A 27,037-nucleotide genomic window follows, 5' to 3' on the forward strand; every position below is an offset into this window, starting at 1 on the left:
ACCACAATGGTACGTGTGGGGGTGCTTGGGCTGGGGGCGTGCTGGAGCGTTTGGTTTTGTTTTTTCTTTCAAACTAGGGAGCTCATCCCCACCCCACTTACTGCCCACCCTCCCATCCACCCGTGGGCTCCAGACCAGCTCCCCACAGTAAATAGTGGTTAAGAGGTGCGTGTGTGGTTGTTCCCGGGGCACAGAGCAGCTGTGCTCGTACCTGTGCCGTGAGGGCACTCAGCCTTCTGTGCCCCAGCACACAAAGCTGCATTACAGATCGGCTTTTTTTCCTGTAAATCATGTGGTTGGTTGTCAACTTTCGGTTTCATGCAACATATTTTTATACGTATCACAGTACCGCGCAGCAACAGTTTTTTTGCAGCGTGCAATCACTCCAGCCATGTTGCGTTTGTTCGCCTGCCTCAGCCACCAATGTGTAGGTGGCTGTTGTCTGGGAACTGAGAAGAAATGAGGTTCCTGGGACTTCAAGGAGGCTGGATGCTCACCCCACCCCAAGAAATGAGTGTGTGTGACTAGCAGGGTGCTGCTCAGACACAGGCGTGTAGCTGTAGCTGCGTCACCCCTTCCCTGCTCCCCAGCTCCTCTGTTGGTCCACACAAGGTCACAGTCCTGCTTGTTTTCCCAGGCGCACATTGGCACTAAAAGCTGTGTTTGGGTGGTTTTTGTTTGTTGGGGGAGTAGGGAGGAGGGGGGGTGTGTGTGTTTTTTCATCTGAGTACAAGTCTTTATTTAGTGAATTTATAAAATTACATTACAAAAATATGAAATAAGCTTTGAATATTCTCAGGTAAAAACTACCGTTATTTTTTTTCAAGCTTTAGAAACATGTAACTTGCACAGTTGGCATCTTAGGTAAATTGCTCTCATACATTGCAAAACTAGGGAAAAAAAACTTCCCTTAAAGTATCTTCAGAAAAGTAGCTGTACATACCCAATCACACGCATTACTGTCAATAATTTATTACTTTAAGACACAATGGCACAGTCATACAAATTCCCATTTTGTAGGTTTTCCTTTAATAATTTCATTGTAAGATGCAGTATCACTTTCCTCTGCCAGTTGGTATGATTAAATAGAGACACAACCCCAATTAAGAATGATTTGGCATGTGTTATACTTGTACCACTTGGATTTGATACCACGTTGTAGTAAAAATTAAATAAATATAAATATGTTAAATAAATAGATTGCAAAACAAAACCCCACTAATATTAGAATTCAGCATTTCTTCACCCTTTGCGCACAATTAATGCTTTGTCACAGCTCTAGGGCTGATGAAAAGAAATACTGCATCTTCAAAACACAGGCTCACTTGGATGTCATTAGCAACCCACACAAATAGAAAATGGGGTTCCTCTACAGCTTTATCGCACCCGTTACAAACACGACTTCTCCTTTCACTGTTCTGTATGTCTCATCATTTCCTATTTAACTCCTTTTTCCCCAGAACTTATCTGGGAACCCTTTTTACAAGGAACACTTGCAGTAGATAATGACTCACCTTCCTGTGTAACCTCATCTGGGTGTTCCTGCTCCATGGGGGGATTGCACTGGATGAGCTTTCCAGGGCCCCTCCAGCCCTGGACACCCTGTGATTGTGTGAAACCTCTCACAACTGCCATCAGGGGATTGTTCTGAAGTTACTTGTGTAGCTCTGATACTGTGATTTAAGTCAAGGACTGTTCAAGCTCTTCTGTGAATGCTGGTACATATTTAAACAATGAGGCTTATTTTCCAAGTAGGTAAACCTTTAACCGATTTTTCAAGTCAGTATTTTTTAGAACTTACTCTACCTGCTCAAGTGTGAGAGAGTAGTTTTCTGGGGTAGTACTAATTAAGCAGAAATTGTACTCTACTAGTTTTTTGGATAATCATGATTCCCTTTACGATCACTGCGGGGTGCCTAGTGCATCGTGTGCCAGTAGTGCAATGGCAGGTTCTGATGATTTGCTATGACTAAAAGGTTCCTTTTGCAAATCCCAGTCCCTAGTAAATCCATTATTTCAATCACGGTATTTTGATTCTTTGAGATAAAACACATCGGTTGTAAAATCACGTACAGTACAGGGATACTGGGTGATGGTTATATCCAGCTTTTGCTCTCTGTTTTCACTGTCCTGAAAACTGCCTCGGAGTAAGTCCAGCAGCAGGGTTCTTCGCTTTGCTGAAGTTACCGCTCGCCCCTTGGGCTCCTTCCATCTCCTGATCCAGCGCAGGCAGAGGTACAAGGCACTTTTTGGAGGCTTGGTTTCTTCAAAGAGAGAAAATTCAGCTCTTTGATCCCATTTTCCCTGCTAAAGGCAGGCCTGTTTCACAGCCCTGTGCTTGCAAAGTTGGTCCCAGAGCAGAAAGCTCCATCCTTCTCTCAAACAGTATCTCCCGCAAGGCTCAGCTCTGCAGTGTCCTGATCATAGTAATGCTGGAACAGTCTTTCGTGGCAGCAGATGCGCATAGCGTGGTAGGTGTGGAGCAGCAGGTGAGGGAAACGAGCTGTAAAGTAACATACAAATTCATCTGGGATGGAGCCCAGGGTCTCCTGCACTTCGGGAGGCAGTTCTCTGTAGTGGTGCTTCTGTGAAGGCAAAAAGAACAGGAAGAGTTCAGTCAGTGTCCCAGGATCTGCAAGATACAAGGTTACTTTGTCCATGAAAATGCATCAGTCCATCCTAAAGGAGCTCAATACCTAAACCAAGGTAAGACAGACAGACTGGCAACAAACAGCAAAGGGAGGCAGACCCAGGGCTGCATGTTGCTTACGGAAAGAAATCCTTACCTTATTTCTCATTGCCCTCAGTAGATCCCGGACTGAGCCTCCTTTATAGGATCTGAATTTTCGAAGATCTGCAAAAGAAATTACAAGATCTTATTGTTTTGATGCACTTTGAGTCGCTGATCTCAAAAGTAAGGTATGCATGCCCACAGTCACATATCCTTATAGGCGTGTTTCAATATATATAAGTACTTTAATTGGAAGAAATACTTTGCTGACAAGTAAAGGTGCCAAAACAGCATTATCCTTATTTTCCTGTCCCAGCAAACTGGGAACAGCAGGTAATTCCTTCCCATTCTGATAAATACCATCCCTTACCTGTCTGAAGAGGAACAGTGATGTGCTGTCTCCAGTCCATTTTCACTACTTCTCTTCCACCTCTTTCTAACTGTTTGACTATTGGACCATCTAAAGATTCTTTCTCTATCCGGTCACTGACATCCTGGAAGAGACATTCAGGTTATTTCTAGTTTCATTTCCAAGATTTTCACAACAATTTATAACTGCTTCTTCTGGCCAGTTACAGCCTGTCCTGATAATGGATCATGCTTGGGACTGGGACACAGACGTTTGAGATGATGAGTTGCTTCTTCCTCACAGTAAGGGTGTGGATTATATTGGCTCAACCATGGACACAGCCAGCAGAGCCTGAATTCAAGATCTGCAGAATGTCTACAGGAGCCCTTAGAACAGAAAGGATTGAAAAGGTCAACACAAACCTGAAAAAACTGGAGCTGTTTTTCTAAACTCCAAAAGAAGGGGTGTTTCAGCACGCAGCTGGCAGACGGACGTTTCTGAGGATCCATGTTTATCATTTGCTCTATTAAATCACGAGCGACTATGTCTTCTGCAAGGAAAATGGTGACAGTTCTTAGGCTGTGGAGAAATCTCTTGTACTTCAGAAAATCATCATGTTCTCTACTTCCTCCAACATGACCCCAAGCAGCTCAAATACCACCCTCACAGATATGCTGAGCAACCAACAGAAAGTCACTAGTGTTGGATCACTTCAGTACCTTCCTACCCTTTAAATATATGAAATAACTCTACAGTGAAGCTTGTAGGGTTGCAAATTACTTATCCTAGAGATGCTTTGGGGTTCCAATTTTAAGAACTGTAGCAGCTTTACTTCAGGAGTACTTTAGCAATGCAGCTTTCAGCACTTGCCAGAGTCAAAGCTGTGTAATTTCTGCTGGCATTTTAACACCCATAGAAAGTTCACTAAACTCTGTAGCGTTTTACGTTTACCACACTTTTCTTACCGTGCCTCCCCGCACTGAAGGACTCGAGGCTGTAAGCACCCAGCAGAATGTTGGCTTGCCGCTGCAGAGATTTGCCGAAGGGATGGCTGCCGTCAGATACCACGTAATAAAAGACGCAGCCAGCCGAAAAGATGTCCACGGTGTATGTCTGCAAATAAACAACCTTTAATAGCAATAACACTTTTTCCCCCCCCCCCTTAAGACTTTCATTATCACAGGGTGGTTATTTTGTATCTAAGAAAAAAACAATCCGAAGACTTACGGGGTTCTCTTTGCAATCTTCACTCAGCATCTCTGGGGCGATCCATCCCTCGGTGCCCGGCACGCCCGAGCGCCGGCTGAAGCTGTGCCTGCCCACTGCCAGCTTCTTGCATAGGCCAAAGTCCGAAATCATGGCTTTGACCTTCCCATGGGCGTTCGGCATCGAGATGAGGATGTTATGGGGCTTCAGGTCCCTGTGGACTATTATGAACGCCCATTTATCCACTCCAGGCACTCCCAATGATATTTGTAACTTTTTAACGTATTTGCATTGCAAACCTTTCACAAAGCTGAATCACTGCTTGCTAAATCAAAGTCCTAACCTCAAAATATTGCCTTCAGTAAGGGCTCATCACTTTTTTATTCCATCACCACTAGTCATCATGTTTTATGACTTCTCTCCAGAAAATGCACCGCCCTGAACAAATGGTAATGACGGGCCTGTTTACTGCAGTGCAGCAGAACGTCACAGGGACAAGGCCAGTATCAAACAACAGACACAAGTGCTGCATCAGGTGGAGCTTCTACACCTCCCTTCCTGCACTGAATAAACCAGTTCCCAGCACCAGACCAATTTATTTTCTTTTTTAGTTAAGAAACTGTACTGAAACGAGACATTCTTACCAATACTGAGGGAGTGCAGGTAAGCAAGACCAGATGTTGTCTGTTGCAGGAGAGTGATGGGCTGTAAGCCATGGTGACTGAAGGCCTTCTGTTCAACATACTATAAAACACAACAGAAAAACAAGAGATTCAGCCAAAACACCATGTCTAAATTGCAGGCTAATGCTAGCTGGTAACACACATTAAAGACTGTTTGTTCTGGCTAAAGATGATGAACTCTAAAATACCATTCAGAGCTACAGTTCTATGCAGCGCTGTGCTCCAGCAGCAAGAGTAGCACATCTTTGAAGTCCAGACGGTAGGACGGGGTGGGTGACCAGAAGGGAGCCCTCCACAAAAAGGAAAATCAAAGGACAACTTCAATCAGTGCAGGGTTAGGGCCACCTTTCTAAAGGTCTAAAACCACCCTGTTGTTGGAGTGTGCAATTGTCACAGAACATCTGCAGCAGGCACTTCAGCAACGCGAGCTAAAGGAAACCAAGGGCCTTCCAGGGAGACTGTCACAGATTCGTAGGTTTGCATGTGACCCATCACCTCCTGTAAGGTGGCAGCACACAGCTCAATGGCGATGTACTGAAACTGCCGGTCCTTCTCCGTGCAGAAATAGCGGATCACGTTAGGATGCTCGTCGGACTCGCGCAGCAGCTGCACTTCACGGTCTGCGAAGCTGAAGCACTCGGGAAGAATTCTTTTCACTGCAACATCACGGTTATCAAATGTGCCCCTGCAAAGAGGAAGGAAAACCACATCATCCTTTTACACATCCTTTTTGCAGACAAAGCATGTAACAGTGCGTGACAACAGAAAACATTTAACAGAGGCATATTAAAGCATTTCTCATGCTGGAAACAGATGCATTTGGTCATTAAACATTTCTAAGGGAATTAAAGTAGTTTTTACTAGTGAAGAAACTGCATGAAAATAGTCCAGACACATGCAAAGTACTTTTTCAAAAGTTTAATTTCTGTTCATATTAGATATGTGGTCTTTAAAAAAAACAACAAAACCCTAATGCAAAGAAGACATTAACTAGCATATTTAATGTTGAAAACACATACTGTCTTTTACCTGTAAACAATTGTCCCTTCAGCACCATGTCCCAATACATCTTTTGGGTTAAACGAAATCTTGCCAACCATCACTCTGTTTGCGTCTTCATCTGAACAAAAAACAAGAAACAAGGACTGGTTTAGGATGGGTTAAGTTGGCCTTTTACAACTGCACATCCTTCTGGGCCAGTATGGTAAAGTCTTTTTGCTCATGTTTAAATCAACAACACGCATGATCAAATAAACATCTGCATTTTGGTATTCATGCTGCATAGGGAAATGCTCTCTGGTGAACAAATAATCCAACATAGAGAGTCAAACGCATGGTGCACACAACACCTGACTCGAGACAGAATGAGAGACTGGTGATTCTCAGAGAAACTCTTTCTAGAAAGTTCTGTAGATGTCTTGCTGAATGTGGGACATGCTGACTGACAGTTCCAGAGGTGGTTACTGGTGGTTCCCCTGAACGGCCTCTGGAGGGACTGGAGAGTGCGCAGGAACATCAGGCAGGAAGGCTGCACTGCGTAATCCTTGTATCTTGATTCCAGTTTATAATATTTTATTTAATTTAAACTCTCCCTAGAACCTCCCTACATGCTATAAGAATATACTGCCGTGGACAACATAATTGCTCAGATGGCAGTTAAAAACTGGATGTTTTTCCTCAAGCAAATAATCCTACTCAGAGTCACCTGCATGGTGCTTTGCAAATGGTCAGACCAAAGGAGAACAATGGTCCTTTTCAGCTTTCTGATCTGTGAAGTAGCATCAATAAGGATTTTAATAGTTGTGCTGTATCACCACACAGACTGGGGAAATACAGAGATTCACAATAAAAGACAATGGATCAACTTTACCTCCCTCTTCTTGCTCAGTGGAGATGCAGCTCCCAACGTCGGATGTGGAGACGCTGGAGTAGGCAGAATGGTTTGACGCTCTTGGGGACAGATTTGGTGTGCTGGCAGCCGAGTTCTCTGGCCGGCCACACGAGGCGTCCGAGAAATCCGCTTCTGGGGGCAGGTCGCTGGGAGCACCGAAGGGCAGCTGCTGCTGCTGCAAGAGCTGGATCTTCTCTTCCAGCTGATGCTGCCTCTGTTGCTGCTGATGTACACTCTGCAGGAAAGGACCACAGTGCTGTCAGCAAAGTTGCTTAGCGTCACGTCACAAAAGGAAACTCTACAGCTATTGGGGTGGCTACACCCGAAAGGTGGGAGAAAAACTCTCTTGTTATGACACTATCAGGCAAGGAGGGTGGGGAACGCTTTCCCTTTCATTCTGATTTTCCATTGCAAAGCTGAGACATCACACTGGTTGGTTAATGTAGCAAAAGCTAACTGTTAATAGGTTGACTGGGTGTCATTAAACCACAGACAAAGGCTTTGATCCCAAAATCCAGAAAATCCAACAGTGGTTCAGGTAAGGAAAAGAGAAGTGAAGCCAATGGTGTTAAGATCATGTCCGTCAAAAGCGTTAACATACATAAAAACCAGAATCAGTAGGATGTAAAAGTCTCCAGAGTTGGCACATACGCCTGGAGAAATCACTGTTATATCAAATTTGCATCTCTTGTTACCCCCTGCATGTCTGTGAGGAAGGAAATAATTCCCCTGTAGTGTGTTACTTTCTAACTTCTGGATCATTTCTTGGGCTGCAAAATGTTACTGGGTCTCCCAGAACTCAAAAGCACATGAAGCTCAGTCAGCATTACCATTGGATAAGCGATGATAAAAGCCACCCAGCCCACAAGCAGGAAAGTGCTGAGGATGATGGTGGCCATGTCCTTCAGCATGGAGTCCACGGGGGCCTCTGGCCGAGGGACAGGCCGAGCAGGTTTCTCCTCGATATCCTTGGGAGCAGCGGGAGGCACGTCTGTCGAGGACCCTTCAACCATGTCAATAACCTAAGAGGCACAGGAAACTCTGTTAGCTCAACATCTCCACAGGTAATGGAGCAGTTATGCACTCGTCTTTCTGCTCAAGAATTTGTAATAATTTCTAATCCTACCAAAGTCAAAGGAAGTTTTGTATGTTGAAAAGAAAATCAGCGGAAAGCCCTAATTCTGAAATAAGGAATGATACATCATACCAGTGATTCTACGTGCTAAATACATTAAAATATGACACAAAAAGTGTGAAGTAATTCCGTGTAGCTTTTCTTCTGAGTCCTTCCCCAACATCCTTCAATCACCCAGTAAAATGATACTTCTCATCACAAACCTCTTCAATAGCGGCTTTGTCAGAGTCAGCTGGAATCACATTTTCAGGCCTCTTAGGTAAGTTGCTTGGGAATTTCTCCAGGATCTTCGTAGGAGCAGACAATGGTGTTTCATGGTGCCCTTTAAATAAAACACATGTTGAAATAATAAGCTGTCCCTTTTTAGGATATATACCCTTGATTTGAGCATCTTTCCTGAACAGCATATATAAAACTTGATTTACAAAAGGCTTGAGAACATCACAGAACAAAAGCTCAGTTTTTGTTTCCCTCTGTTCTTCCCCAGCAGTCACAGGTAGAGTCACCACAGGCCTGAAGGCTCTGTGCTCAAGCACTGGCTGTGGATTTGGTTCCTGGCCAGCGGAACGCACCATTACGAGGCTTCAGTAACTACTGCCTGAGTTTGGGCAGCGCTGTGACTGATTTACAGCAGCTGAACTCCAGCGCTGAGCGTTGGATCAGAACTGGCCACCAGACGGCAATGCGACGCCGCACGAGTGGGGCTGCACCTCACACACCTATTAAAAGCCAGTCGTTCCAGTAGCTCAGTTTGTTCTTTTCTTTCAGTCTGCCCGAAAACTTCACATCCGTGCTGGGGGTGATGACGCACTCGCCGTTGTCTTCAATCGTGACTCCTTCTGTTTTTGGACCCTCCAGTAAGGGGATGGCGCTGCCGCGGGGCTAGAAAGAGATTATTGTTACAATTAAGGAAGCACGGTTTCCCTGAAATATTTAAATAGGCAACTAAATTAACAAAGGGAGGTCAGAATTACTGGGTGAGCAAAAATTACTGGCAGCAAAGTCACTGTAAGTAAACGGTGTCATTACGCCCTCAGCAACGGCCTCAGCAACCTTGGACATTAGACCTGAGTTACGCGTTGCCTGGGAGAGGAGATTACTCTCTCTTTTTTTAGAAAAGTTAAACAGGATCTTTATTTCCTACTTGAGGAGCCACAGCATGAGCAAAACAAAACTGATGCAGTTTCCTATCTATGTGGAGTTCCTTTGATGAATTTTACCACTAACTACAATGCACCAACCCCACGGCAACCTCTGGACACCCCTCAGCTTGCCTGGCACAACTCCCCGTGAGCTGCAGCCACTCTGCAGCTTTTGAAATTACTCCTGAAAGGTGGCCATGCATTTCAAGGCTTTTCTGTTAATTGTTTCACAACATACTGAATTTGCTATGCATTTCTTGACAGCAATCTGCAATTTAACCCCAAATTTCTGTACATGTACAGCCTTCAGTGGTTTATTTTCTATTTTCATCAGATCCCTTTGGCAAATTGTCTGTTTTAATATGTATTTTAAAGTATGTCTCCTTTTCAACTCTTTTTAAACCCAGGACAGCTCTAGCTCTGTACAGGCACTTTTCAGCAGGGGTCATTCAACTCCTGCAGCTCCCAACTTACCACAACAGTTACTCCTTCATGCACCATGGATGGCGACGCATACAGACTTGTGGAGTATTTCCCTACGTATAGAGTGGGTCTGGGAAAAAACAGTAAGTGTTAGAAAGAAGTAGACAAATGGATGTTTCACCATCTAGGTAAAACCTTGGCAACACAATCCTGCAGAAATAATGCGTTAGTTTCTCAAATCATCAATATTTATATCTTGAAAAGCTTGGATCTGTGAAATTGTTTTAAGTACTGCTGTACTATGAAACCATTATTTTTATTATGAAAGCATTATTAGTTGATTATTCACATCACAATTACTCATTTGACACAACTCATGTCCTATTTCTGCACTATTTGATAACTGGTATTTGGCAAAATGCTATGCATCTTTTTTATAATGTGAAAGGCTTTGCATTATAAAAACAATTCTGTTCCATATTATAAGAAAATATTCAACACAGAACATTTGATAAAAGTTATAAGTATACACTTCCTAAGTTTATGATAGATTTTGGTTTTTGGTCTCTGACTTTAGACAGTAAAAGATCAAAGATGTTATGAAATAACAGCTGGAGAACTAGAGCTGCTCTTACGTATTTTCACCAGCTTGAAACTTGTAGAACAACCCTTAACTGAATGTGCATAAATAAGGTTTTACTAACAAAGCTCTGTTGAACAGACAGAATAACAGGAATACTGGTGCTCACGTGAGTTTGCTCTTGGTCTCCGTTTCCTTTGGGAAAGGATATTTCCACTTGGTAATGTGTCCAACCTCCCCGGACATGAACGTCAGGTAGCGCAGAGTTTCTATCCCCACGTTCGTGTGCATAACCTTCCGCAGCCCCTCACGCTGCCAGATGTAAAAAGCCACCACTGGAGAAGCGTAATTCTGAATCCACAGCACGTCCCCGGACTCGCTGTCCACAGTCACCACCAGCCCGTCTCCATTGGACACAAAGTGGGACATTTCTACAATATACAAAGACACAGATTACCTGGATTGCTGCAGACAGGCAATTTTAATAAAAACAGGTCGAGCCTCATGTAACATGAGACCTTACACTGCAAAAGAATAGCTGATGAGCACACCAGTCATCAGAATTAGGATGGATGATAAAAGTTCAGTTGCAAAGCAATAGCATTACAACAGCTTTTTCTGAGTGTGCACCACAGTTCCTGTTTGCTGCCTCTCCTGCCATTTGTCGCTACATTTTAAAGAATATCTTCCAGAGCTGCACCTCCTTAGATTCGGTTTCCCTGAAGTTACCTAAAGAGTTCTAGATATTACAGCACGTATAGGATAAAAACCGGCAGATGCAAATCAACTGCACAAAAATCAGACAGGCAGGCTGACCTATTCATTATGGAAAAAAATCAGAATATTGATATGCAAAACCCACAGCAAATATGCAGGGGGGGAAAGACAAAAAGAGACAGCAATTAAATTCTTACTGTATTTTATGTCTTCATCAGGCAGACTAGCTGCATAGTCAAAATAAGTGGCATTCCATCGCAGCTCCTTCTTCTTGGTGTCGTACATTGTGATCGTGTACTCTGTTAAAAGATACACAGTCTGTGAAGCAAAAAAACCTATGAGAGAATAGAATCGATCACCTCAAATGTGAGACTCCTCCAAACACCACACACAGCACTTCCTGCTCTCTGCATTTCGTTTTCCCAGCACTCCTGACAAACGAACATTTAGTAGCTGTTAAAGATAATCGTCGACCTGCTCCCTGCAGAGTCACTGCCCACGTTACCAGTGTTTTCTTTTACTGCACAACTTCTGATGTACTCTGGTTTACTTAAAAGTTTCCAAACCCTGCATTCTAAAATTCAGCATATTATGTTCTGTAACTGAACTATCGCACTTGAAGAACACATTAATACAAAGGTTAAAAACAAGACTATAAGACTTATTCTTTTTACTAGCCAACACCTATATGGTGTTTGTTGGTCTAATTGTAACAGTTCTTTAGAATACGGCATTTGTAATGTCGGTGGATATGCTATATCCCCATTTTCTTCAAACGGTTTCTATAGGAGCTGTATGTTACAGAGCAGACGGGCTCACAGCTGCTGCTGGAATGCTCCAGTAAATACATTTTGAATGCCACTTAGTCAACAAGAGTCATGGACCGTGCCTGCTGCCAGTTTAAATAAACACTACCTTCCTACTGCCATAGTTACTAATTTTTCTGTGTACAGCCTAAAATAATAATTTACAGAAGTTTTTCTAAGAAATAAACGTGAAAACCTGAACTGATCACAAGGTCATTTGTTATGATCCTAAACTTTAAAAACGACAACAACAAATGTTCTTCTAAGCTGCAGAAAAAAAAGCACATGACCTGTTCTCCCGAGATACAGGAGCGATGCTGAGGGGCACAGACTTTCTGCAAAGGAGGAAGTCAAGGTTTGCTGTTTCTCCCCAGTCAGGAGGTCAATCACGTACCAAATATCCTGCTTTTTACCTGAAATGACAATTTAAGCCACATTACCATTCAGTTGGAAAACTGCACTTCCATCAAGCTTTTCAGTCTTTTTTCTTTAGCAGGCTCGTGAACTTAAAACAATTTCTGATAGGCTCAGTTTCATCATTTAGCATTATTGGCCGATCCCAAATATTGACAAGAGAATTAAATACAATATTTAGAATGGTAAGTACCATTGGCTGAATTATTTTTTCACACCGATAAAATCTAAGAGAGTTCAGAGTGTAGGAGACCCCAGGAGGCAGCAGAACAGGGGTCTGAAGTGCTAATGTTGAAGGGCAGTAGGTGGAAAAAAAACATGAGGGTCTAACACGTTTTGAATTAAGGACTGTAATCCCAACAGCCCACTCAAGACTATGTAAGCCATGACTTAAATATTTCTTTGACGCTAACACATATATTTAGAAGCTTCAAATCAACATTTTTCACTCCCTTAGTGCAGAGACAGAAAGCTGAGAATGAGAAGTAGGTATTGGCCCTTCAGGAGGTTAAAACCCAATACTAAGTGCATCCTGATGCTTCACACATTTACTGTTGAGAGAAGTAATAACTGCCCCTCCTTCTCCCTTTTTCCTCCCACATCCCTCTGCAACTAGAATGAGTCAGGACAGTGAGACATACATTTGTTATTATTCGTAATATAAATGTATCTCGGGTAACAGAGGATGTCCAACCGTGTTGCAATGGGATTTCTAATTTAATTATAATTGTCAGGCAATCAATGCCATAAGTGTAAGAAAATTTTAAGTAGAAGTCACTTTTTGTTGAGAGGTAGCATCTCAAGAAACCAAATAAATCCATACAGGCTATTTACTGCTTAGAAAAGCTTTATTCTCCTTCAGGAGAAGTTGTTTTTTAATCTTCAAACAGTAACTGTGTTAATCAGATTTCCTGTCATCAGAAAGGTTTGTGAAAAAAACTGTAATTAATACCTAAAACAAAGCATATTTCCCTGCAGTCTCTCTGGGACTCGCTAAATTTTCTAGTCACTGAAGATATTACAGTCTAAAATAGATTAAATTTGAGCTCACCCATGTACAGGATCCCATCTGAACTGCGACAGGGAGATGCCTGCACCAGCTCTGGGATAGTGAACGGCAGTTTCTAGGGAAACAAAAAACAATAAAAGCTTATTCACGTTGGTGCGATAGTCTTCATGTTTGTTCACAGAAAACTTCAGAAATCTCCAATGACAGTTTTATATTGTTTGTTTGCATTATTGCAGTGCCTGAGAACTCAAAATTTCAGGTCAGGGCCCTGCTCTGCAAAGCCAGACCACAAAGTCTGTCTCAGTGAGTCTACACCAGCAGAAACGCAGGTAGCTGCCGGCAGCTGAGAGGTTTGGAGGCCAAGACTCTTGTTGTTTTAAGGTCAACCAGCATCACTTATAAACTGTCTGCGCTTCAACATCCTGTGGTTTAATTGCCTCACCTAAAACACATATACAATAGTTCTCCACAGGACTGTACGGTAACACTGATAAAGGCTGGATATCTTCATACAAGTGAAACTGCTGAGAGGGCAAAGCATCAATCTGCGACTGACGAGTTCCTGAGACGCCGCCAAGCCTGGGCTGCTCTTACCAAATGGGTGACCATCCTTACTGAGCTTTAAGAGACTTACTGGGGTGAGGTCACAAGCTGCGCCAAAGATCAGTTTACTTCAATATACTAAAATTACTCTGGTTTGCTTAAAACTTTTATAACAGTGACTCTAACCAGACATTAACTTTAATTCAAAATGAGAGGAGATTAGCAGAATGAAGAAATAGGTTCAAATAAATTGCTGCTTCCTGGATTCACCCAGGAAAAGAACCAAGAATCATTTTGCAAGTTATGATCCAGCTGTACTGGGAGGTGGGGGGAGTGGTGAGTAAATACTAAAATATTTGACTAATATTAAAGTTCTTAAGGGAAATCATAGCAGCTGCCAGAGAAGAGAAACTTGTGGGAAGCCAAACGCTTTATCTGAGTATCACCATGAAGTTCAAAAATAAAACTCAAATGTTAGCTCGTATCTGTGGGGTACACGGATTGGTGATTATTTTGAAAAGGTTCAGCATTTTTGTCTGCTTACTAAGTCTTATCACGACATCTTCTAAAGGTGTCGGCAGACCCTGGTTTTTGGCCAGTCTGACTGAGCTTTTCCAAGAAACTGATGCGCTTCCATTAAACAGTAAAAAACCCTTACACTACTGTGAAGAACAGAGAAAGTTCCCTCGGGGAGTTCCCTTAGCGTTCACGAGAGCCTGATTAGGGCACTTTTCCAAAATAGTTAAAAAATATATACTTACGGTCAAGCCTTCATTATTCTTGCCACCAAGCGTATACAAACTGCCATCATTTGGGTCTGGAAGAAATGCTGGCCTAGGATTTAAGCAGCAATTATAAATGATTAAAAGCGTAGTGTACTTCTCAGAGAACAGAAAAGCAACTGTGGTCAGGACTGGCTTTATAGACAAGTTCCTCTGACAACAATTTTTTTACTTTGTATTATCCATTTTTTGAAGTTTCATTTATTAACTGCGAAAATGAAAAAAGATAAACTTTCAGAGCTGATATAAGATTACTAATGCATTTGAAAATTCAATGATCCAAATGTGACAGGCTTTTAAAATGCCACAGAACTAAAACCAAACAAATAAACAAAACCAGAGAGCATCAGGAAGGCAAGGAACAATAAAAGAGTTGCCAGAACAGTGTAAATTTGAGAGGTAAAGGCAACCCCCCACCCAGACTACAGAAGAAAAACCCAACCCCAACATCAAACACCAACCACAAAAGAGAAATGATGTTACCACTGACTTCAGAGAGAGAGTTAAAGCCCCACATTTTCTGGTGAGACTGCAGTGCTGGAGGAGCTATTCTGAAGTAGCAGCCTGAGGGTTCCATCTGCAGATTCTAGTGGTGGTGGTTGGAGTTCCCTGCGCTTCACTATTTTTAGTCTTTTATTTGAAGAGACTAAATCTAAAACCTGGAGATCACTCCCTGGCTGTTTCTGTCATTTCAAAGCTGCTCAATTAAGACTGAGGCACAAGTAACACACTTGATCTCTAAACCTGAGCAAGGGCTTGAGAGAACACTCTGCAGGTAGGGTATTTCTTCTTAACACTACATATAAGATAATTATATGTAGCTAATTATATCCTTTCTTTATCCTGCTCCCTAAACCACCTTAAGTTGACGTATGCAAATCATGCAACTTTTCTAGAACACAGAGAGTTTTGGTTTAAACCAAATTTCAAGATGTCAGTGAAATCAAGCAAGCGGTAAATGGGATAAAGGAAACAGACTTACTCTTCCACATGTATTGGCACCTGGAGTACAGGATCTGCATAAACAGAAAAAAAAAAGTCCTAATATTGGCAATTCAGTTCCTTGAACACCAGACACAGGACTAGTCAGTCAGGCCTGCAACAACTTGCTCCTTTTCAAAAGGCTGATGCACAGAGTGGCCACCTCAGCAGCTTCAACCATCGCCTGTTTGGTTGTGAAATTAGGTTTGTAAAACTGGAAACTACAAAGTACCTGAGAAGTTTTAAACCTTCTCCAGTTCTTTGCTCAGTTTTATCCACAATATCTGACCAATATGTGATTCAGTTCCCCACATGAGGCCATCACAACGAATGAGCACAAACTGATGGAAGAGTTTATTTTCTGAAGTGAAAGGAATTCTCTTCACTACGAGCACCATCCACCTGGACCGGCGGACTGGGGAGAACCATTTCTCTACATTTTTAGCTACAGGGGTGATGTAAATTTTCTTAACACTTTCATGATCTTGAACTAAGGTTGTAGGTCTGCGAAGACACTTTGAAGACGGGCAATGAACTCTTCACATTCACTTTCATGTGGTTTGGGACATATTCCAACTTTATTTCAAAGTTTGTTTTGAAATAAGAAATCACGTGGAGATAAAAAGAGACTCTTGAATTTAATTTATCATTGTCACGTCTTAAAATAGTTTTCATATGCTTTAACACAGCCTAATAAAAGAATGAGTTGGTTTATAACTGAAATCGCCTTTTGTTCCACAACGGGTCAAACGGAAAAAGTTATTGCAAAAGTCAGAGAGCTGAGCGTTCTCTTCTCTGCTCGTCAACAGCTCAGCACTCAAGCGTTAACACGCTGAGACTGGATGCGTAATCCTGCTTTCAAAACTTCCCTGAACTGCAGTTCTCTGGTATTAGGTAAGTGGTTCTAATAGGCGCAATCTGTTCCAATACCAACAACAGTGATAACCACGAACAAAGCACTAAGTATTCTGTATCAGAACAAATGCTTTATAGAGAAAATGTGATAAAATTGTGATAAAAATACATCAGCCTCTCCCTTAAGCTTCCATTCCCTGTAGCAGAGGAAAAGCCAACTTCTTGCAATAAACCTAAATAAAGCTTTTTGGTATGATCCTGTCCAAAAGCTGCCCCCTTTCTAGACTAAGTAAACACTGTCACTCAGAGCTGACGGCTCCTTTTATTGATCAGAGATGGCTCCAGGAGCCTTGTTTGGTCTCTGATCTTCAAGGTGTGCTACACCCTTTCAGTACAATGTTTTTGTGGGGTCACAGCAGGAAAAAAAGGTGCCTCTCAGAAATGTGGGGGAGGAGGAGTGTGGGTTCTTTCTATGAACTTTCCAAAGCCCAGGGAATGAGCAGCATCAGTTACCTGGTCACCGAAAAATCCTGAGCTGTCAGACAGCGGGACCCACGGAAGCCCACCAGAAATGAAGGTATTAAGCACCCTCAACAAGGAGGGCTGTGATCTCGCCACATACAAGCGCAGGGAGCGCAGCTTCATTTCTGAACTACCAGACAGTCCTGTTGCTGACTGACCCATTTTTCTGCCTGCTTTATGGGGAACACGAGCACCCAGACTGCTGCTCCTGCCAGCACCACATGAAGGCAGGAAACCCAAACACACTATTGTGGTGACAACCTCCGGCTCATTTACACTCCAAACCTAAGATAAGCTTCAGTGCTAAATTAAAACAAACAACACATGGCAAGATTCTCCTGTTTGTTTAAGTACTGCCTGATAATGAACACTGCTTTGGTTTTTTCCCCAATGAAAATAAAATGTGTATGAATTACTCTTTGTCAAATGCCTTGCTGCCTAAGTGCAGCAATAAAACGTTCTCTTCCTGATGAATGCCGTTGCAGCTTTTCAGGAGACAGCCACAACTTCTCCAAGTACGTGAACTACAACACATGGTTCATCGTCTGATAATCAGGGTAAAACAGCACCTGCAAGACCAGTGCTTGCAATGCCTGCCACTTCCCCCTGGGGAATTATAGCAATAGAAGCTCATTGCTGACAGAAAGCGCACCCAAAACCTGTGTTCAGACACTCATTTAATACTGAATTCTGCACTATTGAATGTCTTCAGGGATTTAGCACAGCAAGATGCAAGGACTTTCACAGGCTATTAGTTTCTAACACCGCTGCATCTTTGTTGGGCTTCCCACCACAGGGTGGCCACACAATAAATCTGCAAAAATAAAACCCCTCCAATTACAAATTAATTATCCGATTTATATGTACAGGTCTTGTTCCATGTACAATTAACTAAGTCAACTCATTAAGCATCTGGTAACAATGGCAACTTCACTGACCCTGGTCTGTTGTTCTGTTACACAGAAATAAACTAATGGGCAGCAAGTACTTTGCAAGAAGTAAGTGAACACACCTCATGTGCATAAGATGCAGAACAATACATAGTTAGCAACAGAGGAAAAAAAAGAAGTCCTATAAAACTAGATTAACCAGTCTAGCAGTTCTACTGGACCAACAATTGTTTTGCAACCATTTTTTTTTTAAACAAGGGAAGGTCGTTGTGCAATACACCCCGACCAAGGGCCTTTTCATTACTGAAGTTTCTTCCTCAAAAAAAACTTCTGCCACTTTACTAAGTCTGGCTGCAAACAAAGGCCAGTTAGGATATTCTCCTAGGATGGGAATATGCAGCGTATGTTCGTGCCAGCTGAATGACAAGCAAAACCCAGTAAGCTGCTCTTAACACGGCTATTGCCTATAGCAACAACCTAGGAGGCTGATAATCCTTTTTCATTCAAGCCTGCTCAGGGAAAGGAGAGGTCTAAACTTAAAGAGGAGATGCGAGAAAATGTAATCACACTTACTAATGAAGATCCTTCAAGAAAATAGTTGCTCACCACTTTTTACTCCAAGAGGAGCTACAAAAGCATTCTATGCTTGTTTATTAATTTAACATTTTGTCTGGTAGATTTGCATTCAAATATGAATGGCTTCACAAATAAAATAACTGGTCTGTACTGCAGACATCTGACACACAGAATCCATTTCCTACCATTTCAGCTCACCTACTAAACTGACAACAGGTTTAAAAATAGAGGACAGGGTGATGCAATCACTGTGACTCCTTTCCATTTCCCGAAGTGCAGAGAAGGTGCTACTATCACTTCTACCATACGTAAACAGAATTCCACTAAAACAAATTTGTATTAAATATGGAATTTTTCATGAAAACAGAAAGAGTTCTCTCTGCTCAGTAATTAAAATTACAAAATTGCTTCCAGTCACTGAGCAATGTTATATTTCTTTACATAACTGCAGTTCTTTTATTTAAAAAAAAACCAAACTGTGCTGTTCCTAAACATCTATTACTAAAAAAAGACCCAAGGTTTGAATGATAGCCACTGCACCAGTGAATGCAGGTTACAGAGACAGAATCCTGCAAGCCCTTTGCCACCAGTTCCACCAGCTGACACCCTCATTTGACATCTGTTCTGTGTTTGCTTATATTGCACACATTCCCATAAAACATGGTACCTGCCAACCATGCCACTGCAGCTTAAACATTCCAACCATAAACATGGAAAAGATTTGCAAGTGAAAATACAGAGATGAACATGACTCCAGAGACACTGGAGCTTAATTCTGGAACAAGAGTAAAATTAAGAAAGAAAATAAGTATTTACAAGGCCCGACAACAGCTTGAACTATCAATGGATCTGACTGTTACTAACGTTACTGAGTAGGGAGCATGAGGAGACCTCCTGCTCACCTTCCTTTAACGTCCACTTGATCGCCCCTGTCCTCTTGCTGACGGCGTGCAGACTCCCATCAAGGGTTGAGACGAACAACAGTGTTTCTGGCACCGTTACTGAGCTGGTGTTCTGGAAAAGAAAAACCCATATGCTGAATGTGACTATTACTACAGAATTTGCTCGTAAGTGTCAAACACTACTTTGTCTAGAACGTGACTTCTTTTTAATCGCACAGACTGGACAACTTTCTTGCCTCTTTGCATTCAGTGAGTTTTTTTTTCTTCCTGTCAACATTATGGAATTGCTTATTGTGCTAAGTTCCCCTAGAGACAAACTGGGAGACGCTTTAACTCAACCTCTGTTCTCAATTTGATATCCAAGTCTTCTTGCACTAGAGTCAGGAGAAACCAGAGACAGGGCTGACCTAGGCAAGAATTGACAAAAGACTATGCAATAAGTCACCAAGACTAAGGAACATCAAAGCAGCTCAGAGAACCCAAGTTTTAATGTCAGAACTGTGCTACTGCCGAGTCAATAGAACATCCATTTGCCAAGGTTTAGTCCCCAGAATGCAGCCCATACCCATGTTGTTCAGCTGCGTGCCACCTGCCACGTCTACAAAGTTTCACAGTTAAATATAATTCTTAACCTACCGCAGTTCATGAAATGAAAGTGTGTGCGTTTTACATAGTTAATAATGTCACCGACGACTTAAATTGTAAAAAACAATGATCAGTCACGTTAGAATTATCGCGAAGCAAAATACGCAATTGCCAAATTAAAATGCATGGATACAGGGAACTGTCCATTTGTTTTTCTTTCTGACGGATCCGAATTCAGCTCTCCCCAGGCAGTAACAGCGGGGAACACCTTAACCTGCGAAACACACAAAACGCAGCCAACTTCTGATACTCAGTTAGTACAGGGGTTACATCTTGAGACGTAGCAGCAGTCAGATGCAAAAATGTGTGTATAGGTACCGGCACAGAGCAGCCCCGAGGTGCTCATGCCGTCATTACTAATCGTTCTGGTTTCAGGCTGGTAAGAAAGGGAAAAAAATCCAAAATTTACTGGAAACAGCGTTGTGATGAAAACAAGAAGCAATGGATGGTGGTCAAAATCTATTCCAAATTAACCTTTGTGTAGTAACATTTTGCGCTCATATGAATTTTCACTTGAAGATCTCAATGCATTTAAAAAGAAAAATTCTGGCTGACAACGATTCACCATAGGTAAGGAATTTCTTCCTCTTATACAAAAAACGTTGAAAAGCCAGCTTACTTTTAAGCTAATAAATACTTAATGCACACACGCACACAAAATATACATATTTCCAGGCTTTTGTTTTAGATAAGATGTAACGGTTATTTAACTTCTTTAAACGTTACCTGAGAAGCTTTGTAATTAATGAAATAGCTTGAAAGCCTCGGTTGCATAAAGCTGTCTGCAGGGCTCTGGGCTTACGAAACAGAAACAGAACAAAAAACATGAACCAAAGACACTGAATGAATATTCCAGCACTGAACTTCAACTAATTGCACAAACCAACCGTGCCCGCCAGGTTAACTGCGTTGAACCAACCACCATTCCCAACTGCCACCCAACGCGGGACAGCGGGAGCCGTTCCAAGTGCAAACTACAGATCCGCACCAGCTCAAGGGAGAAATCACCAGGAACCTCTTAGAAAATGTTTTTTACCCAGGCCTTTGGCAAGGACATGTCAGGTTTCTCATACCTAACAAATGTGTATTTTCACTGCAGCTGTACTCACAAAAAATCCCCTTTCCGGAGAATTTAATTCTTCTTCCACCACATGTACAGAAAACATTTTTAGGCAACATTTCAATACAACATGTTATACAGTATAAATCCTGTACATTATACACCACAGAAATACCTGTTTATTCACCAAGATGTATCTACCCTAAACCTGCTCCATGAACAAAAACATTTAACTTAAAAGACTGGAATGACTCTGTTTGCTTTTCTATCAGAAACGATACACCCAAAACATCCATTATCCAGACTGATTGTTTCAGTTCACAAACACAGTGAAACTGCATGTAGAGCGAAACACAGCAAGCTGAGCAACAACATTTAACTGCTAAAGGCAGAAATGAAAATTACTGAAGTTCCTTTAAATTGCAGGTGGGAATTTGACACCCACAGTGAATGACTAGTGCTGAAGTTTAGTTACAAATAAAATACAACATATAGCAAATGCACCACATCTTCCATGTATACAGACTAATATTGTTTTTCTAGTCTACCTTCTACTATTTGCACAAGTTTTTCTTATCTTTTATCTTATCTTACAGAATCAGTATATTCTCCACAAAGCGTGTTGTCTTCCTGCCTTCTTACTGAGAAGTGAATAAAGCATGTAGCGTCTTCACACAAATGTGCCTACGAAACAACCACCATGACTATGGTTTGGTATCAAATATCAGTCATATATAGTACATGGAACACTACTTGCAGATCTGTAGATTTAACTTTTTCACATTTAACGTTTCAGTATCTATTTTTTGTGGCATCAAAGCCACAGAAATTATTAAATGTGAGCTCTGAAACTCGCACCAAAACATCAGTAACTAGTTTCGTCTTCCAGATTACGGACGTTTTAGAAGGCTGCTAGTGCTTGCGATCACATAGAAGGTACTAATATGCAAAAAGTTCCTCTACACATCGTGCAGCCTTAAGAAAACATTTCCACACACCTGCCCTGCAGGTCACTCACTCACAAACGATAAGGAAAGAAAACCAAAGCTGGAGAAGTTATTCACGCCAAGTTTCTGTTGAAAACCAGACCAGCACCTGGATGTTGCCCACAGGCAGAGTGACCTATGAAGTTCTGACATCCAACTCAGACCATGAAATTACACTAGATTTTTTTAAGCTTTTCCATGTAGAATCCTTGGTTTGGGGGAAAACGTGCCACTCCCAGGTACCATTCTTTGGTAGAAGGAAAACCTAGTTTGGGTCTTATTTTATCTGAAACTGTAATGTCTATTTTCACAACCACCCTATTTGGAATTCAGTGAGAGCCTTGACAGTCTGTGCTCATAAACATCTTCCAGCCCAGCACTGATGTCAATGCAGGATTTACAATATTTTGAAGTTATTTGAGGACTGCTTTAGAATTAATTCTCAATAATTCAATTCAAAACAATTTTTATTAACTTTCAGGCTCTCATTGAATTGAACTTTGACAAATGCTCTGAAGTGCTGCCTGTTGTTAATCCATAACAGACTAAAATCTGGGACTAAATAGAAAATAGCATTTTTAAGCTACACTAGAAATACACTATCTAATAGAAATAGCATTTTATAAATAGAAATACAAATGCACATTATAAATAGTATTTAACCCTAGCATAAGAATCTCCCCCTCAGTCCAGATCTACCACATCTTTAGTTAAAATGTTTTAGAAATCAAAGTAACAAAATGACCCAGAACAATCCTGAAAGGCCCATGGAGTCAAAGGAAGGTCAGCGAAAGCTGCAGAGCAAGTTCTGGCGCATTTGTGTGTGTGTGGTACAGTTAATGTCAAAGATGATATTATCTTTGTTAACTGCAAATTTTGTCAAGAGTTAGCCGAGCAATGCCATATTTTGTTTTACTGTGTTAGAAGAAAGCAGATCCCCGCAGAAATAATTTCTTCCATCAATTTATCTTCTTAAAACCAGTATTTTTGAAATGCAGGTCACTAAGTATGCACAAATATCACTGAAGATGGTGGAAACAGCAAGAAAACCAGGACACTCCATTCCTTGAGTTATTGTTCTGTAACCCAGAAATCTGTTTTGCTGTGGGGGTGACACCAGCAGAGGTTCTTCAAGCCTGAATAAAGCACAGGAAAACACGTAGATACCTTCCTCTCACTAAGAAAAGGCCTGTACCACAATTTATGCTACTGGAACCACTACTGGTAAGCCAGTAAGGAAGCAAAGCAAAATATTTTCAACATCAGCACACACCACAAGCACCTGGCACATTAAGCACAGATAGAGTATGATCCATTACCCTGCCTTTGACAGTTATCTTCTAATTACATGGTCAGGCTAGAGGCTAAAACTTACCACACATGAGAAAACCACGTCATTAAAAAGCTCTTTGTAAAATTTGGTAAATTAGTATCACTAATAATGAAGTCAACATATGAGAGCTGACAAACAATACCTTATATCTTATTTAGAATGTGAAATCAAATCTACAGATCTTTTAATCTTAAACTACATCACAACATGTGTTTGTCAGCTATTTCTCACCATGGCCCAGGCCCAGTGACCGTTCATTCACCTGGCCATGTGTGCTACCGAAAACTCTGTAAACCCCAAACTTACTACAATATTCACAAAAACACCAGGAGCCAAAAACGAGTAGAAGTGCAGAGTGACAAACACATGAATTTACACTGCAGGCCAGAGCTGTCCGTGCTCATTTTAGGTGTGCGACACTCGTCTGCATTCCCCTAAAACACCTAAACAATAATATACTAATTTTTTTTGAGCAACCAGGGAGACCTGCAACTCAAGTAAAACATGTAAACGTTAAATAACATAGTGACTGAAGATGTCCTGTTTAAAACCTTCGCATTGGTTTTCATGCCTATCAGTTAATAATCCAAAATCTCACGCTGCCACCAAGAACACATCAAAAGACACAACATGGCGTTAAATCAGCCCCTGATGGAACATAGAATATGAATTATAAGACAATATTAAAGTTGGGATATAAAGTAACAAAGAGTACACTTATTGGACAAAGAAATCTATAGAAAAAACAATCTGCAAAAGCTTCAGGCAATTCCATGTTTCTTACGTTACCTCAATACCAAGAATTGTGTGCCAGTCTTTTTCATGGGAATTTATTACTCAAGTGACACTAATAGTTCTAAACAAGACTTCCCAGGTAAACGGGTTAATCACAGGTAAGATGACCAGGACTACATTCAGAGAAATTAGAACTAGTTATGAAAAGGGGCTGAAGCCTGACCAAGTCAAGCTTTTTGTTACTATGCAAGTAAAATGATACAAAATTTAGTAATAATCTGATTATTCAAAGAGTATTTTTAATATTTAAAAAATATTTCTTAGTATTCTTATTGAGTATTCTTTTTAAAACTTCATGAGTTGCAAATCAGCCTTTTCCTTGCAAAATATGAATCCCAAATCTGTCAGGATCATGAAGAGATCCCAGCCCAGCCTTATGGTCCAGAGCAAGACAAAGCCATTAGCACTCTGCAATAAGGATTTTAAAGTAATTTTTGTTGGCTGCATTTAATTTTTTCCAGTTTCCTAACGAAGTAACAACAGCAGGTATGTTACACAGCATCACTACTGGATGTGTTCGCTTTTATAGAAGAGGAGTGGTGCTATTATATCTCAGGCAAAACCCCAAAGCTTCCAGCTTTGCTTAACCTGAACTATAACCCCGTATATTACACCAGCACTTCCAGGTAACAATGAACAATCCATCTAGGAACATAACCGAAAACTTTCCTCTGCTACCCTTCAGTAAAATGGAAACAGTAAATGCCAGCTGACCTTTTCATTGTGTCCTGATCCCGAGAATTTACGAAGAAAAGCACCTTTCAGAACGGAATTTTTGAAGACTTAGTTTTCCATCTCAGTACACACACAGCAGACAGCACCCATTGTAAAGTACACTTTAAGATTATTACCTCCATACAAATCACCTGCTCAGTATTCCATCTGCTTTGCACCAGTTTCCCTGTGCTTTTATTGTTCCATGTAATACCTTATAACCAGCCTGGTTATTTCTTAAGAGGTGTTGTAGAGCAGGGACTCCTGCGCTTTGTCTTTCACCTCTGAATTTAGAACCGTAGCCTTTTTTTAGTACCAACCAACCACACGTACTTTTAGTACATGTTCCCACCTTTGCTCTGAAAACAGAATGATCAAAATGCCATATGACAGCATACAGGGCATGTAGATAACCATGTGTGTTTGGATATCAACGTGTATACAACAGGTTTTTTTCAGACAAAGATGATCTAGCATGTCTCACTAGTTCTTCTATCCACTTACATAGTTTCAGCTTCTAAAAGTTTCTTTGTCCTGCTTTCATCAGCTACTTCATGTGAAATTACCTGTCTTTCTACGTTTCAATGATACGATGCATGTTCAGCCCAGGTGTCAGTGGGCACAGCAGCAGCTGTTGACCCCCACGGGCTGACAGCCCCGCAGCCCCGCGCACACCCACGGGCACCCAGCGGCAACGACCGCAAAATGGAGCGCTGGCTTCGCCAACCCCGCCGGTAAACTTGGGCAAAGCCCCGGCAGGAACGCACCGGGGCGGCTGTGCCGTGCCCGCCGCTCCCGTCCCTGCGGCCGCGGGGCCTGCGCGGGGCGAGGCCTCCCCGGCCCGGGCGCCGCCGCACGCCGGGCGAGCCGAGCCGAGCGGAGTCGAACCGAACCGAGCTCGCCCGCCCCCGCCGGACCGGGGACACCGCCGCTGTCCCTGCCCGCCCAGAGCAGCCCCCGCCAGCCCCAGCCCGCCCCGCTTACCCCGGGCCCCGGCGACAGCGGCGACAGCAGCAGCAGCAGCGCAGCCAGGCCGAGCAGGCGGCGCGGCGGCTCCATGGCTGCCACCCGGGGCTCGGCGGCCCCGGCTCCCCCGCCCGGCGCAGCGTGTCCGGCGCTCCCCGCGCGGCGGGGCGGGGCTGCCGGCCCGGGGTCACCACGTCAGGTACGGCCGGGACACCGCCCCGCGGGCGGGCAGCGCTGCCGGGACCGGCGGGGCCGCCCCGACACCTCCCTCCCAGGCTGCGCGGGGCTCCGGGGCCGCCCCGTCCGTGTGAGTCCCGACAAAACCAGCCTGCCCGGGGGGCGGACAAGAGCCCTTGACGTTTGAAACCGCAGGGAGCAAGGTCAGCTGGCTGGTGCTGCTGGTTTTTGTTTTAAATACCTTGTGGGTAACTTCAGGCTTAACAAAGGGCCTCCCTCCTCCAGCACCGCCCTGCCCGGAATAATTTCCCCATTGATTTTGCACTTTAAAAGCAGATCAGGCCAAATTTATTTGGCATAGCTCCTGGTTTGACAAGGTCAGTGTTGACCCTGGCGTGCCTTGCGATGCCTTAAATAAACACAAAAACAAAGAACAAGCCTCTTTGAACTGAGAACCGGGTCCAAACTCATCTGAAGAGATAAAAATAAACACAAAAGCACTGAATAAAATGGAAGAAGCCTTGAAAAGAAGAGAGTAAATTTACAGTGCTTGGCAAAGGCCTAGCTTTCAGATGCTTATTTATATAGCAAAGTGGCTTTGTCCTTGCTACACAGTTTGCTTTTTAATACTGATATCATTCACGGAGCTGCAGAGCACACCGTGTACCAAGTGTGCCCTCACAGGTCAGCTCCCTCTTTTAACAGCGTGCCTGTGATTATATGGGCAGGAGACACAGTGATGACCTAACCTGCAAGCCTGAATTCATAAAAACATCCCGGAGCTACAAACTCCACCGAGAATTCAGTTCTCTGGTGCTGACAGATGGGTTTCTTTATGGTGGTCTTAGGTTTTAAGCATTCACGCCACTCGAGAACCAGCAGAGCCACCTAACACGCCATGGCCACAAGGAACACATCTAGACCTCTGCCCCGGGTACAGAAAGTGCTCGTAACCACAGATAACAGTCCGTGCAGGCGGTTGTGCCCGTGTGAAAAGCACACGCCACGTTGTGCAAGAACCGAGGCCTCCCCTGAGAACACGGCGCCGTTCTGGTCCTGCCCTCTTCACCTACGATTTTATTAGATTTAAGCTGGACTTCACACCAAGGAGTTTTCCAGTTGCGCAAACAGCGCGTATGCCACGATCAAATTGTAGTTATTTAACACAAGTCCCTCTCAGCTGCTTCACAGAAGTAGGAAACATGTCCAAAGCAGGAGCTGAGG

At 42.6% G+C, this 27,037-nt stretch overlaps 1 protein-coding gene across 4 annotated transcripts; it reads right to left on the bottom strand.

The window, feature by feature from the left end:
• Nucleotides 1–712: 712 nt before the first annotated feature.
• On the bottom strand, nucleotides 713–25,914 carry ERN1 (endoplasmic reticulum to nucleus signaling 1). 4 transcript variants are annotated; one of them, XM_065034117.1, is made up of 22 exons: nucleotides 25,655–25,914; nucleotides 19,138–19,249; nucleotides 15,394–15,427; nucleotides 14,391–14,463; nucleotides 13,129–13,201; nucleotides 11,954–12,076; nucleotides 11,055–11,156; nucleotides 10,310–10,571; nucleotides 9,612–9,690; nucleotides 8,715–8,877; nucleotides 8,199–8,317; nucleotides 7,691–7,882; nucleotides 6,840–7,095; nucleotides 5,999–6,089; nucleotides 5,465–5,654; nucleotides 4,931–5,030; nucleotides 4,308–4,507; nucleotides 4,046–4,193; nucleotides 3,503–3,630; nucleotides 3,102–3,225; nucleotides 2,787–2,854; nucleotides 713–2,585 (listed from the first exon to the last, which is right to left on the bottom strand). In XM_065034117.1, exons 1-22 carry the CDS (start codon nucleotides 25,727–25,729, stop codon nucleotides 2,379–2,381), a joined length of 2,919 nt encoding a protein of 972 aa, XP_064890189.1. In that variant the 5' UTR covers nucleotides 25,730–25,914; the 3' UTR covers nucleotides 713–2,378. The 4 variants fall into 4 exon arrangements, with proteins under 4 accessions (XP_064890189.1, XP_005508059.2, XP_064890190.1 ...); XM_005508002.4 differs by lacking the exon at nucleotides 25,655–25,914 and adding an exon at nucleotides 20,509–23,992; XM_065034118.1 differs by lacking the exons at nucleotides 15,394–15,427; nucleotides 25,655–25,914 and having other exon boundaries at nucleotides 957–2,585; nucleotides 19,138–19,206.
• Between the last annotated feature and the right edge of the window lie 1,123 nt (nucleotides 25,915–27,037).

The sequence above is a fragment of the Columba livia genome, chromosome 18 (assembly GCF_036013475.1).
Source record: "Columba livia isolate bColLiv1 breed racing homer chromosome 18, bColLiv1.pat.W.v2, whole genome shotgun sequence".
NCBI lineage: Eukaryota > Metazoa > Chordata > Aves > Columbiformes > Columbidae > Columba > Columba livia.